The sequence below is a fragment of the Salvia hispanica genome, chromosome 6 (assembly GCF_023119035.1).
Source record: "Salvia hispanica cultivar TCC Black 2014 chromosome 6, UniMelb_Shisp_WGS_1.0, whole genome shotgun sequence".
In the NCBI taxonomy this organism is placed as follows: Eukaryota; Viridiplantae; Streptophyta; class Magnoliopsida; order Lamiales; family Lamiaceae; genus Salvia; species Salvia hispanica.
Genome location: NC_062970.1, coordinates 24,887,210 through 24,903,072, shown reverse-complemented (window position 1 = coordinate 24,903,072; position 15,863 = coordinate 24,887,210). Strand labels below are relative to the sequence as shown.

At 35.9% G+C, this 15,863-nt stretch overlaps 1 protein-coding gene across 2 annotated transcripts; it reads left to right on the top strand.

The window, feature by feature from the left end:
- Positions 1-5,667: 5,667 nt before the first annotated feature.
- Positions 5,668-15,626, top strand: LOC125196051 (alpha,alpha-trehalose-phosphate synthase [UDP-forming] 1-like). 2 transcript variants are annotated; one of them, XM_048094409.1, is made up of 18 exons: positions 5,668-5,884; positions 9,651-10,033; positions 10,104-10,201; positions 10,462-10,850; positions 11,329-11,443; positions 11,578-11,679; positions 11,871-12,021; positions 12,117-12,205; positions 12,527-12,575; positions 13,079-13,179; positions 13,389-13,576; positions 13,902-14,019; positions 14,163-14,339; positions 14,405-14,536; positions 14,614-14,701; positions 14,777-14,907; positions 14,977-15,075; positions 15,166-15,626. In XM_048094409.1, the coding sequence occupies exons 2-18, from the start codon at positions 9,703-9,705 to the stop codon at positions 15,505-15,507; spliced, it is 2,700 nt and encodes an 899-aa protein (XP_047950366.1). In that variant the 5' UTR covers positions 5,668-5,884; positions 9,651-9,702; the 3' UTR covers positions 15,508-15,626. The 2 variants fall into 2 exon arrangements, with proteins under 2 accessions (XP_047950366.1, XP_047950367.1); XM_048094410.1 differs by lacking the exon at positions 5,668-5,884 and adding an exon at positions 8,933-9,205.
- Positions 15,627-15,863: the final 237 nt, after the last annotated feature.

The following is a 15,863-nucleotide window of genomic DNA, read 5'->3' as shown; positions in this document are numbered from 1 at the left end:
GAAATTCCTCACGGAGGAGGAGGAGCTGAAATTCTCACGGAGGAGAAAATCAAATAAAAAATTTCGTCCTCTCCCACACACACACACTAAACCTTCGCTCAAACCAAGAACACTAGACCAAGACCATACATGCCACAGGTCACCATAGGTCTGTTGGGGATTGGTGCCCCTTGCACAGCGGAAGACATGCATAAACAAATAAATCAGATCTACAGATCTATTTGACCGATTATGGGATTAATATCTACATGTTAAATAATCAAATTTCATACAAGAACGCACATAAATCATGCTTAAGGAATTAAAACCTAATTCATGATATTTCCTACGGTCTAGAATTACCGATCTGATTCTCCAAAGAATCGACGATTGCTTGCACCTTCTCCACAAGATGTTCTTCGTACTCAACCACGAATCTTCTAATCTGTATCCCGAACTCAGATAATGACTTTTGGGTGGGCAAAGCTTGTCAGAATCGAAAATGGCTTGATTAGAAAGAAGAGAGAATATCAAATCTGTCAAAAACTGATGTTTCCGTCCACTCCCAGAGGGGAGCACGAAAATTATTAGATAATTCACTCTAAATCTCCTTTCTAATCTCCTTTTATATTGAGTTATGATGGGCCAGATTAAGGATCCATGGAGGTTGGACTTGGGCCAAACCTTTGGACTTTTACTAATTAAATTGAGCCCCAATTTAATACAAGTCCAACAGAATATTATTATCATCACTACAGTAAAATAATATTGACTGCCCGTCCAATCCCAAATTACGAGTAATCCGGGTTTTACCTCTTTAATTTATTATTTCCCGTGTTAAAGATATAAATATCCATTAATCAATTTAAGTCTTCTATTTGACTTTAATTAATTAATACATTTTTCCAAGAGTTGTCTAGTTCAAAATCTTTATTTATTATTATGGAATAAATTCCAACCGGCCGGGTTTTTGAATAATAAAACCTTTTTCGAACACCTCTTGAGGATATTATCAAACTGGACTCACCCAGCACACGATTCATTGCAATAACAATATTAGCACCTCTAGACATTGATCACCACTACCCAAGATATCAGGATTCTTGGATTGCGAAAAATCCGCACCATTTGATAAATCAAAGTAGTGCATAATCAATATCGTATGCTCAATGTTATATCAACAATGATTAAGAAATAACAATCACCAAGACCTTGTCTTTCGGTAAATAGCAAGAAAGACTTATCTCAACTGTTAGATCCTTCAGTGCTATACCACACCAGTGTCGTTTATTTCCTAAGGTAAGGAAACATGTGGACTGACACTGCAACCTTTCACGATAGGTAGTCAAAGCCTATCTAGGTTGTGAAATTCTATTTCTCTTTTACAAAGGACCGACTGCGTCACCTTCTGTGAACATCGTTCACGACCAGTCTACTATGCAGAAGAATCAGACTTATTTGCTTCTTATACATTTAAATGTTTAAGAAACACCTTATAAATGTACAAGCAAACATCAATGCGATAAAATTACTTCTTCTCGCCTTGGGTTAAAAGTGGATTATAGAATATATTGAATACAAACAATTCCATCCGTGCAACATGCTCGAAATATGCTTTTCAGTAGGGATGTCAATGTAGCCCGCAACCTGTGGGCTGGCTCGAATAGCCCGCTAAATTTATAGGGTTAGGGTCGAAAATTTCTAGCCCGATAAAAATAAAACCCGATAAGCCCGCAACCCGTTAGGGCCAGACCCGAAAACCCGATGGGCTGGCCCGATAACCCAGTAAAATTTATATTTTTTAATTTTTTACTCCTAATTCGACACTTCGTTGACTAATTTTATGGCATAGATAACTAAAAAAAGATAATTTTTAATTTTATGGTAAATATATAAATTATATATTGAATTTTTATTAATATAATAATTGTTAAATAAATTAATCTCACTAAAAGAATATTTAAAATTTTAACATGCATTAAAATTTCATGAAATATTACAAATATTAGTATTTTATGATTGAGTTTAAGCATATATATCAAATTTATCATAATTAAATATTTTATATTTTATAAATATAACTAATTTTCTTCATGATTTATTAGATTGTTTGAGTCTTAACCTTATCGGTAGCAACCCGATTAACCCGTCGGGCTAGCCCGAAACCCGAGCTTTTAGGATTAGGGCCGAACTTTTACAATCTGAAAGAAATCACAACCCGGCAAGCCACACGATTGACCCGCAACCCGAGTAGGGTTGGCCCAAAATCCGATGGGCCGGCCCGATTGACATCCCTACTTTTCAGTATACCAATCCTAACAAGGTCTCGGTCGAGGTCATGCAGAAATAAGGAGAACATACAAGTGTAATTCACCGAACCCCGAGCCACTGTAGAGTCACTGCGGATTCACTAATTACCAAGACCTCTTTTATATTTGAGTCAAGAGATGGTCAGTCTCTTAAACAATAGACCAAGATATAAATCACTTCACAAGTACAATTACAATTTACAAGATACAATCGGAACCCTCAACTGAAGTCCAAGTCGTCCAACTAGTATCACCTGCACACTAAAAAAAACTGTTAGTATCACAAGAACAATATAAAACTGTTAGTATCACAAGAACAACAGATCCTCAAGGATCTGTAAGTGAGAGTGAATGAGTGATTAAACCAAAGGTCGAGCGGCTTAACCCAATAGAAGAAGCACACTCTGCATCCGACGGCTCCCACTCTCAATCCGTGTGGAGCGCCACGTGGAGGCCATCGGTGACGCCCGGGTAAGTAATGAGCTAAGTGATGAAACCAAAGCATTTGGGATCACAAGCCATCTGGGCTAATTGCTCAAAAGTCAAAACAATTAAGCTGGCCCCACTTATGATAGGTCCACAAATAATATCCGACACTTTAAATTGTGAAATATTCTCACCTATTGACAAATAAATACAATGGATACTTAATAATGGTTGTGTCATCGTTAAAAGTTCTCTTATCCAACCTAGGGGTGAGTCGGTACGGTATAACAAACTATTATACTTTCTCCGTTCCCTCATAGTTGGGTCATTTTTTCCATTTCGTGAAGTTCTCTCATAGTTGAGTCATTTTCATATATAGTAGTAACTTTTTTCTCTTTCTTACTTTACTCTCTCCTTTATTCACTTTTTACTTTATTCTCTCTACCTTTTTCTCATTCTTACCTTTTCTGTATTTATTTAACACACTCAACATTTATCTCTTAAACTCTGTGCCAAAAAGTTTCGCCTCAACTATGAGAGAACGGAGGGAGTACTGTACAAAAAATTAAGTATGAGTAAAAACTATACCTTCGCCTTAGCAAAGTTTCGGCATACCATTTTCGATATGACCAATTTCAATATCGTTATTGTACCATCTTCTCTGTATGAAGTGCCGAAATTTGGTATATCAAATTTTTACGACATGCCAAATTTCAGTATGGTATACCACAATTGTTATACCATTATACTCCCTCCATCCCAAGGTATTTGAGTCGTTTTTTTTTTTTTGCACTCATTTTGAAGAAATAATAGTAGTAAATGGAGTAGTTAAAGTGGAGACTGAGTAAAGTAAGAGAGAGAATTATATAAATAAGACTCTTCACTATATTGTTCTCTCTCTTACTTTACTTTTTTCTTTACTTTAACTAGTGTAAAAAGAAAACGACTCAATTACCTTGAGGCAGAGGAAGTATAATATTATATTATAAATATATTAAATAAAATTTAAATATATTCTGTGTTCACGGTATATACCATTTTTACGATATGACGTCAGTATATACACTACATATGTAAATTCCAATATGTATACCGAATTTTTTTTATGTTACAATATACCACGGTTTATGAAAATTTATATTGTTACCATACCAAAATCGGTCGATAAAGTACCGTGCCATACCATACCATGTCAAAATTTGGTATATTAAGGTATATCGATATCTCAGTTTTTTTTCCTCAACCCTGTAAATATGTAAGTACTAGTATTTCACAACGTAGAAATAGGACTCCTTATTGAAAACCATTGTAGCCTCTAATATAAAGGGTCATAACCTTAATATTATAAATGCACTATTGATATATAAATTGAATAGAACCAATAATAAGTGTAAAGGAGATTGGGTAAGACAACAATGTAAAGATGACACAATCATCATTTACTTTACGATGCAGAATGATGGACTAAGTTTTGGATTGTGGGAAAATTTCATAAGAGACCAATTATAGCTAGTTGATTGCTTAAAGTTTAATGGAATTTTTTATGAGATATTCAAAGCATCATTGGTTTTTACATTGGTCTTTTTGGACCATTAATGAAAAATATATCCACGTGGCAAAATGAATTGTCCTATTATACTTTCTTGACCCATGTCAAAAAAATGGCTCTTCACAAATTGAGAACTAATTAAGGAATATTAACAGTGGATTCATTTGGAATAAATAAATAACGGACGTGTTTAGACTTGTGGGGTATTTTATTTATATAAATCGAGGTGCACTACAAAAATCTCTTTAGCAATATGAGATAATCTTTAGAAAGAATCGTTTAATGGTGAATAAATCTGACCTCACATTTAGAAGATGCGCCAAAACTTTCATGAGTAAATAACAAGCATTATACTGTATATTAATACGACCTTCGAATCTTAGGGGTTGACTCTTGTTGTAGATATTATTTTTGAAACTACCATATTTAATTATTATCATTATCATTACTCTTTTGGAATTATAATTTTTTATTCGTTGCAATCCATTTATGGACACAAAAATTGAAACGCTATTTCTATTTTTGAAATTTTTGAAAAATAATCACAATTTAGGATGCAAAAGAAAATGTTTAAATGATAAATTATGTTATTCTTTTGTTTTTTTAAGGAAGTGTTTATTTGTGCTCCCCTAATTTCAATTGGAATACCAACAACAAGGACACTTTATGACACGTTGTTGGTATAGTTAAACAAACAAATTAGCTTACGTAATAGTATTAAAGAGCGTCCTAGCCGTTTTTTTGTTGTAGTGCGTCGATATCCACATTGAATTCCCTATTCCATAAATATTAGTATTAGTTATTGTGTTAAAGGTACATTAACATCTTTCGTATCCAATTCAAATACTTCTCTCGTTCCATTTAAGATGTCCACATTTTCTTTTTAATTTGTTGTACTCAAGATGTCCACTCTCTATTTTTATAAATATATTCATCTTTCCTCTCTCTTCTCATTAAAATATTCAATTACATTTTTTTCACTTCATCTAACACTCCTCAATCCGTGTCACTCCATCATAATGAATCCACATTACGACTTGCTGTACGAAATCATTTAAATAAATATCATAAAAATAAAATTATTGATTAATTAGTTAATAGTCAAATATTTATCTCATCAAATTTAAATCGAGATTGCTCCTTATTAATTCATTTTTTCTCATCATTTCCACCAAATTATTCAAAAATAAAAACTAAATATCATAGGATATTATTGAGTGCTGAAATAAATTGAATGTTATAAATAATTAATTTGAAGGGTATTATTATTAAAATTCAAAAAAGGAGGGGGAACAAATTCCCTCCAAATGATTGGGCAAGCAACACAGCAAGCACACATCTCTCCTCTCTCCTCCCCACTTTATTTATACCAGTAACTATTTCTCCACAACCGCTCTCTCTCTCTCTCTCTCTAAAACCGCACCTTTTATATCACGCACAAGCACATAGATACGCAATCCGCACCGCACCAACGCAATTTACCAAAAAGCGACCTGCTGCTTTGCGTTTCCAGCTTTCTTCTTCGTCTTCTCGCCATCGCCAAAAGCCAAATCCAAAGCCGTCGCAGCAATCGCAATGCTTTGATGGAGCCTGACGTCAACATTTCTCTTCCGATTTTCAGGTTAGCATTCCCTGATTTCACCGATTCATTGATGAACTCCATCGATCTCCAGCCGAAATTGATTTCAGATGTGGAGTTCATGCTTAATTTTGCATCAACGTGATTCCTTGTTTTTTATTTTGATTTTTCGTTGGTGCATTTTCAATCGATCGAAGATATTATTGTTTGCGTGGTTATGATCTACGCAGTGAATTAGGATTTTCCCCCTTTTCAGTTGCTTCTGCTATTTTCTCAACCATCGGAGAGTTCTCATGAGTATCAATGTTTTTCAAATTTTAGTTCAGAGCTGAAAATTCCTGCTGTTATTTTGTGGAAATTCACCAGGTGATGGAGTATAAAAACTCATCTGTTTTAGTTAAGTAGGAGACTAGGAGTAGTAGCTTTTCCTTTGTAGAGAAATTTCATCTCATCATAATTTGATTTGGAGCTGTGTTACTGATATACATATATAGTGTACTCTATATTAATTGAAGAGACTATATATGGAATTTGAATCATATATACTATGTTTATCACAATTTCAATCCTAACTTCAAAGTGAGAGGGAAAAATATTAAATTATTTATAAATTAAATTTGTTATACTAAATATTCATAATTTTAATTTTAATTAACGAAACCATCTACCTAAAACCCTACCCTCGCTTAAACCCTCACTAAACTTATGCATAGCGTTTATATTTTTGTCAATTGAATTTAGGTATTTCCCCAATAAAATGCAAGGGAGCATAACGTCTATATTAAAATGGAATATTTGAAAAATTGTATCAAATCATCACTAGGTGTAAGCAAAAGCAGAAAATAGACAAAAGTAGGAGTATTTCCTTTTCAATATACTATTAAATGAATAATATGCTTGGAACTTGAAACTTTGTTGTGTAACGATAACCACAAACCCTACATAATTTACTTCAGGTGAAATTAATTATTGCTATTTTCGAGAGTGCACCACATGTTTGAATTTCATTTGGCTATTCCTTGGAGTATATAGGTTCATATCATATGTATTCGAGTTTAATAAAACCTATACATGTAGCTGATTCTGGTTTTTGAGAGTTTTATGGTAAAATTTAGCTATGATAATTCCAAAATGTAAAATTAGAAAAAGAAAAGAAAAGGTGGTGATGGTTAAAGAAAAGAGATGTGGCTGAAAATGATCTCGGAAAAGAGGTAGATATTTTATCGTCGAAGTTCTCGAATGTATTGGGGAAATCATTCTCGAATCTGGGCATGTAGAGCCCACATAAATTTAGTTGCAGGGTGACTACATATAAATGGATTAATATGAAATGAGGCATTATAGTCTGGTGTCTTTTAGGTAGTGTATCCATGCTAGGGTGTACGTAGTCCTTTTGACGCAAACTTAAACCATAGGTTTTCTCCCCACTTGCAGTTGGCAGACAAAAGAGTACAAGAGTACGTGTGGGTCATTTATGTTGCCTAAGATTTTCCATTTTGCCCTACCTAGATTCTCCCCTTTCCCATTTCTTTACATATTTTTCTCATTTTATTTTACTCAACCATTCATGAAAAGTATGAACTATTCTAAAACTATCTCTTGTTTTTACTTATGCATTAAAACCCGTATCGAACCAAATGTTCATATATAGAATTAGGCTAATTGTGGATGACACAGATGTTAATGCATAATTGGTAAAATAAGAGACAGAGAGAAAAAGTTATCATAAATGGATGTGGAATATTTTTATGAGACGGATAAAAATGAAAATTCAGCCTATTTCTATGGGAAGGGGGAGTATATGTATATATGTGTCTGTGTAGAAGTTTAGAGTCTTGGCTTTGTAATCTGTTTTTAAGTGCAATACATAATATATCTACTATAGAATAGGTGAGCACAAAAAATCGAATTGAGGGGTTTTGATCTGTTCGAATAGGACTGCGGTTTCAATTAGATTGTAAATTAATGTTGAAAACTGAATTCGTGTATGGTTAGTTTTCCCTATGAATTGGGTCACACCTAACTATTCGAACTCAAATATTAAGTTTCTTTAAAAATTCCTAGTACGATATTTTATAAATAAGAAAAATTTTGAAAAACCACTTTTTCTTGAATGGATTGAACGCTAACTTGTCATGTTGGTATAATTAATTAAGTTTGAAGAGTATTGTTTGAATTTAAATTTTATTGCACTTCGGATGCAGTTTCCGTTCAATTACGATCGATTTGGTTAATTATTTAAATAGTCAAATAATTCACTTGAATTGTAAGTGTACACATTAGAAAGATGTGTAGTACATTACTTATTCATTATCTCAGGAATTTGAGGTCAATATATATAAATGTCCACGTTACAGAAAAGGCAAAAGCAAATAGATTTCCTAGAGTATTATTTTCACCATTGGGTCTAGAAGCTAGTGGCTGATTCTTCATGAAATCACCCCAGATAAGATCTTATTCTGATTTACCTTTTATTCGTGTCCCTTGTTTTCCTTTTTTTCTTTAATTTTTATTTATTCATTTTGGGAAATGGAAAGCTGGACTCCAAAGAGATAAGTGACGAATAATTCTTGGGATGAATCATGGCGCATATAGGAGTATCATTTAGCGAATTATATTCTTTTTTAAATTAGTTTATTTAGGTGGAAATTGTAACCAATTTGATTAGAGGCAATTGTAGTTAAAATCATTTGATTTAATTGTGGGGATTAAAACACAATATAAGGATTATTAACTTGATCTGATCTCAATTCTATCGTATATAACTAGCGTGCAGTATTAAATACTCTCTGTCTCATTAAGCGAGTCACTTTCTTTTTAGATATTTTACCATAAATTAATAATTTCTTTTTTTAACAAAAATTAATATTATATTTTATTCTTTTTTCTATCTTTTTTCAATCCACTTAATAATGTACGCTTTTTAAATAATATGCCAAAAAAAAGCATCGTTCTCAATTCTCATATCCCGTTTTATCAAATTCAACTTTAGAAGTCCTTGATTATCGCTTAAATTAATTCTGCTTTTTGAAAATTAACATAATTAAATTTTTAGACTAAAAGAATGTATCAATACTTTGTTGGCTAAAAACTGGAGTATCAGAGAATTGACGCAGCATCACGGCTGCCTGTGCAATGCTTATGTGTAGTTATCAATACGAAGCCTTTTTCTACGGCGGCAACCTTTCTCTGCGGCGGTGGATGAACGATGAAAGGAGAGGGAGAGGGAGAGGGATACAATTTGATAGTACAATAATTCTGAATCAAATATTGCATCTTTTCTCTGGGTTACTATGTAATCACAATAAGTTTGAGAGGGGGATGAAATGAATTATATTCTTTCATCTAAATCCAATCAATAAGGTTTGGAAATTTCCAGTTATCTTTAAGTGAGTTTCTACTGATATGGATAGAGACTTATCTTTAATTGACTCATGTGTTATGATTTATTCCTTATTTGAAGGTCGCCACGAGTTCACCGTTTTTAGGAATCAAATTTTATGATTTGGACTTATCTTCGAGGTTGATGATTGAGTATTAGTACAATTAAATTACTACTTTTAGCTTGATTAATCATGGATGGATAGTATTTCTATTTCTGCAGAAATGAGTTCTTCATTTTCCATCTTTTCAAAATTATTAAAAAAAAACACTTATTTCATGTGACCGAGATAGATTTCTGCTCTGCTCTGCTTGGTAACTATGCAAAATCGACATCCATTTAAGCAAAACGATGGATTTCCAAACAACAAATTACTGCAATCAGTAGTATGTAGCATCACTGAAATGATTGCTTCTCAAAATGCAGAGCAATTGCTCTCTGGCGCACTTGAGCTCACTCGCATCCAATTTCCCGCAATATGTCTGGCAATAAGTGTAACGGAAACTCACAAGTGCTCAGCACCCGAATTGGAAGGCTCTTGAGAGCGAGAGAGCTGAAAAAGAACAACAGGAATGATGGCAGCTCCATTCCTGAGATAGATGTATCAAGGAATTCCCATGTCAATGTGGACCAGTATCCAGAAACTACTGCACAGAATTTTATCGATGGGTGGGAAAGGCCCGATGGGAAACCGACCAAACAGAGGTTGCTAGTGGTTGCCAATAGGCTGCCTGTATCTGCAGTCAGGCGGGGCGAGGATTCGTGGTCGTTGGAGATAAGTGCAGGCGGTCTAGTTAGTGCTCTTTTGGGTGAGTTCTTTTATTTGATACAATTGAGTTGTGGTATATTATCACATATTGCTTCTATTTCTTTTTGTAGGGGTGAAGGAGTTCGAGGCAAGATGGATTGGTTGGGCGGGTGTGAATGTGCCAGATGAGGTCGGGAAGAAGGCGCTCACTGCCGCTCTTGCTGAGAAGGTCAGTCAAGCACACTACAACAGAATGTTCTAGTAGTGACGTACTAGTATTTAAGACATACAAGTGTAGTGACGCAAATATAAGCATGCCATTATATAGATGCATGTAACAAAATTTCTGTCTCTGCTCTTGGTGTTACTAAAGTCATGTCATTACTAGACAATTATGTCGTTGTGATAGTTGAATCATTGGTGGTTTGGAATGCATTTGCGTTATAGTGTCACGTTGGTTGATTGAGCTTGTTTTTGCTTTCTCGGTAGAAGTGTATTCCTGTCTTCCTCGATGAGGAGATTGTTCATCAGTATTACAATGGCTACTGCAACAATATACTGTGGCCTCTGTTCCATTATCTCGGACTCCCACAAGAGGACCGTCTTGCAACCACGAGGAGTTTCCAGTCGCAGTTTGAAGCGTATCAGAAGGCAAACCAGATGTTTGCTGATGTTGTGAACAATCATTATGAGGAGGGTGATGTTGTTTGGTGTCACGACTACCACCTCATGTTTCTACCAAAATATCTCAAGGAGTATAACAGCAAGATGAAAGTTGGATGGTTTCTTCACACCCCGTTTCCATCATCTGAAATCCACCGTACTTTGCCATCCCGGTCTGAACTTCTACGTGCAGTTCTGATGGCTGATTTAGTGGGGTAATATGCTTTTCCCTTCCAATAAATAACTTTGGCATCTTCCATTCTGAAAATACAAAAACAAAATAAAAAAATAATTTGACATCTAGAATTTTGTGTATGATAAACTCGTAGCTGTAGAGTAGTGCATTGTACATCGTTAGAATATTGAACAATAAATATCCTTTGTATTCCATTATCATCGATTTGATTCATGTAGTAATAAATTGTTATCTTGGCTTCGGTGATTCTGTAGTATCTATGCTTCCTGAATTGAAGTATACTTTTTTTTTTTCGTTTTGATTAAAATGAGCCGTTCATAACAACCTCATCCTGGTTGTTTGCCTCTACCATTAGATATTCCCCTTTAGAATTTCCGAAAGGTATTATGATCCAGTGTTCTGGGTGAGTGATTCTTGTGATCTTTCTTTCTTAATTGCCATCACTTTATGCAAACATACATATATAATAAATTTGCGTACTGGCATTTGTTTCTCAGATTCCATACATATGATTATGCAAGACATTTTGTGAGTGCTTGCACTCGTATTCTTGGACTTGAAGGTACTCCTGAAGGTGTAGAGGATCAAGGTAGACTCACTCGTGTTGCTGCGGTAAGTCCTCGTCTCTCCTTGTTCCTAATTTTACAGTACCTCTCCTTGGCTGGCTGCATTTTGCAAGTCTACAAATTGTCCCTTTAATCCACTCCCATATCATGACAATCTCTTTTTTTATTTGTCGACTACAGTTTCCAATAGGGATTGATTCGGAAAGGTTCATGCGGGCTCTAGAAATGCCTGGAGTCCAGGAGAATATTAAAGAACTGAAAGAGAGATTTTCTGGAAGAAAGGTTGGTTCTCCATCTTCGTGTTGTATGTGTGCAGAATGGTCACCTTTTAACTTTCTTTTTTTTCAGAACCTCCTAACTTTTTACTTACACTAGTACTAATGAATTTTAGTACTATGAAATATGTTGTTTGAGTAAGTTCTAAAAAGGAGAATAAGAAAATTGTAACCAATCTGATAAATTGTTAAGTGTAGGTAATGCTGGGTGTGGACCGTCTCGATATGATAAAAGGAATACCTCAAAAGATATTAGCTTTTGAGAAATTTCTGGAGGAAAACCCAGACTGGTGTGATAAAGTGGTATTGCTTCAAATTGCTGTGCCAACAAGAACTGATGTTCCTGAATGTATGGTCTTGTAGCAGTTGTATTTGACATAGGTCTTTCTGTAGTTTCTTTTGCATACTGATATTTCATCTTGTTTTTCCTTTTTGTGTCTACAGATCAAAAACTTACGAGCCAAGTCCATGAAATTGTTGGACGAATCAACGGAAAATTTGGAACTCTGACTGCTGTTCCTATTCATCATCTGGTGAGCATCTTTTTCAGCATTCAGCAATTTGTCTTCTTTACTTTTATCACTCTATACTATTATAGTACTTTGATCATTTTGTATGTCTATTTTGCTTAAGGTAGTGGAGTTCCTGGTCTTAGCTTCGGTTATAGTCGAATATTTACAAGTCTTGAGAACAGTATCAAGTCACTGAGTGACTGATTATCTCAGCTGTCTCTTGTTCTTGCAATTGGCATACTGTCATGTACCCATATGTGATGTTGTAATGAGTTCCTGGACACATTTATGTTTTGAGTTAGTTTTTTATAAGATTTTGAAGCAACTATTTTTTTTCTGCAGGATCGTTCTCTTGACTTTCCTGCACTGTGTGCATTGTATGCTGTCACTGGTAATAATTTCTGTGTTAACTATATCTTCCTATATTTATTTCCTTGCCCTAGAAGTCACCACCTATCTGCTAACATAACATGAATAATAAATACACTAACTGGAAGCACTATTATGAACTTGTGATCTTTCATGGGACATGTGTTTGAAGTTTGGTCACTTTACTCTGTAATCTTACCCAAAGGATAAGGCTGAGTTTTGTGTTGTTAGAAAGTTGGTAAACACATAGACTTAAGACTTGTATATTCACCATGCTAACTTGAACTGCAGCTGGCTTCTCCATATGGTTATGAAGGGTCACTTTTTATGCTGTTGTTGTTTAGGATTATTAGAAATGGCATGATTACAAATGAAATAATTCTTAGAGGTTGGTCTTTCTCTTCTACTCCAACTAATTTTAAACTAAAATCTCTCTCTCTCTCTACTGGAAATGTGTATGTTATTATCTGATTTCAAGTTTCTTGAACTGTTAACTGATGTAATTTGGTGGCCTTGACTCATCAGATGTAGCACTTGTCACTTCTTTGCGGGATGGAATGAATCTCGTCAGCTATGAGTTTGTGGCATGTCAAGATTCCAAGCGGGGGGTTCTCATCCTCAGCGAAGTATATACCGAACGATGCACTTTGTTATGCACCATATTTCTCTGATTGAAATTTGCATGACATTTGAAGTTTTATATTGATTCCTGAGAGAGACCTTAGATTCTGAGAAAAATTGGTTGTTCTTGTTTGCTTCTAAATTCCATTTATATGGTGCTTTGGAAAAGATTTAGTGGTACTAACTTTTAATGCCTTATTTGGATGAACTGTAGTTTGCTGGAGCAGCACAGTCCCTTGGTGCTGGCGCAATTCTCGTGAATCCGTGGAACATTACGGAAGTCGCTGCAGCAATAGACCAGGCTTTGAATATGCCTGCTGAAGAAAGAGAGAAACGCCATAGGCATAACTTTGAGCATGTCACAACTCATACTGCTCAGCAGTGGGCTGAATTCTTCGTAAGGTGAGCCTGCACTCCTTGAGCCTCTGCTAAATTCTTGACTGATTTTCATAGTTTAGTTAATCAATACGTAATATCTGCAAAATTAGTGATACGGCCACAGCCACATAATGAGCATAGAGGAGACACCGGCGAATGTATTAACCTACAAGTCTTTTGTTGATAGTGAAGACAGCCAATTCATTCTGCAAAATTTAATATACATACACAATGCTTCATTGTATTTTGCAGCATTTTTGAATAATTGTTACATTCATGTGCATCCAAATGCTATTAGTAGTAGTAAGTTTTAAAACCAGAACCAATAATTTCTGATCTTGCTTTGCAGTGAACTCAATGATACTGTTATTGAAGCTCAGCAGAGAATAAGAAAAGTTCCGCCCCCTCTTGAATTCAATGATGCCATCGGCCGTTACTTGCAGTCTAACAAACGATTACTCATACTGGTAAGCAGTATCGGGGCTGGTGGCTCAAGCACCCCCAACATTTTTGTTGTGTTTTAAATTTGATATTTTCACATCTTGATCTCACAAGCTGTTGTGGGTAACATATTCTCTTCTCTGGTCATCATCATCATCACACGTGACAGGGTTTCAATGCTACACTTACGGAGCTAGTGGACACGCCAGGGAGAAGGGGAGATCAGATCAAAGAAATGGAATTAAAACTGCATCCTGAGTTGAGGAAGCCTCTGGCATCACTTTGCGAGGATCCAAACACTATAGTCGTGGTGCTTAGTGGAAGCGAAAGATCCGTCCTTGACGAGGTAGTTGAATGCTAAAAATAATTGCTGTCACTCCACATAGGTTGTAAATGTAATTGGTGGTGCAGAACTTCGGGGATTTCAAAATGTGGTTGGCAGCTGAAAATGGGATGTTCCTGCGATCAACAGAGAAGGGAAAGGAGCAATGGATGACGACGATGCCAGAGCACTTGAATATGGATTGGGTTGACAGTGTGAAGGTACAATAAGCAAGGGGATGTGATACAGTTGTATTATCTACAGTTGCTATCTTTAATATGCTGGCTGCCTCTTTCAGCATGTGCTCGAGTACTTCACTGAACGAACACCGAGATCACATTTTGAACGCCGCGAGACTTTGCTCGTATGGAACTATAAGTATTCAGGTGCGGACTAGACTAACGCTCTCTATCGTTCGACAAAAACATATTCCCTCCTGACTGTATTGTTTGTTTGGAAAGATTCTGAGTTCGGAAGGCTGCAAGCCAGAGACATGCTGCAGCATCTGTGGACGGGTCCGATCTCCAACTCGTCGGTGGACGTGGTCCAAGGCAGCCGCACGGTGGAGGTGCGAGCAGTTGGTGTGACAAAGGTAAGGTACCTAATATATTACCTCACCTTGTCTTGTTCTCTCTAACTCTGATTAATTACATGATTAAAGGGAGCAGCCATTGACCGTATACTGGGAGAGATCGTACACAGTAAAGCCATCTCTACTCCGATAGACTTCGTCATGTGCGTCGGCCATTTCTTCGGAAAGGTTAGCTTCAACCACTCTACCACTAGGCCCACTAGGCCGACAGTTAGAAATACTAGTAGTAGTATTTAAAATTATGGCAATGTTTGACAGGATGAGGATGTGTACACATTTTTCGAGCCGGAACTTCCACCCGATAACTTGGCTTTTTCGAGATGCAAGGTGAGCGAGGCGGCCAAGAGGCAAACTCCGCCAGCGAGGCCTCACCCCAACGCCGACAAGAAATCGGCGAGCAGCAGACGGGCGTCGCAAGAAAACACTTGTTTGAATGTGCTTGATCTAAAAAAGGACAACTACTTCTCGGTGGCGGTGGGGCGGACGCGAACGAACGCACGCTATGTTCTCAACAACTCCGACGACGTCGTATCGTTCCTCAAGGAGTTGGCGGAGGCAGCAGCCACACCCACACCCACACCCACATACTCTTCACATTGATTCAACAACGATTATAAGCTGGGTGTGTGTTTCTATTCAAGTACTTTCAATAACACAACATTGTTTCAATAGTAGTTTAATTGCGGTTTATATGGAAAAAGGAAAAATATATTTCTTCACACCCCTGAAAACCATGTATTGTTTTTTCCTAGATCTAGTATTCTATACTCCCTCTGTAAAAAAATAAATAGTCCCAATTGTGGACGGTACAAGATTTAGCGAGAAAATTGATAGAGTAAAAGAGAATGGGAAAAAATAGATAAAGTAAGAAAGATTGAAAAAGTGGATAAAGTTTGAGAGATTGAGAGAAAAAGTGGATTAATTATGAAAGAGAAACTATTCATTTTTGGAAATGA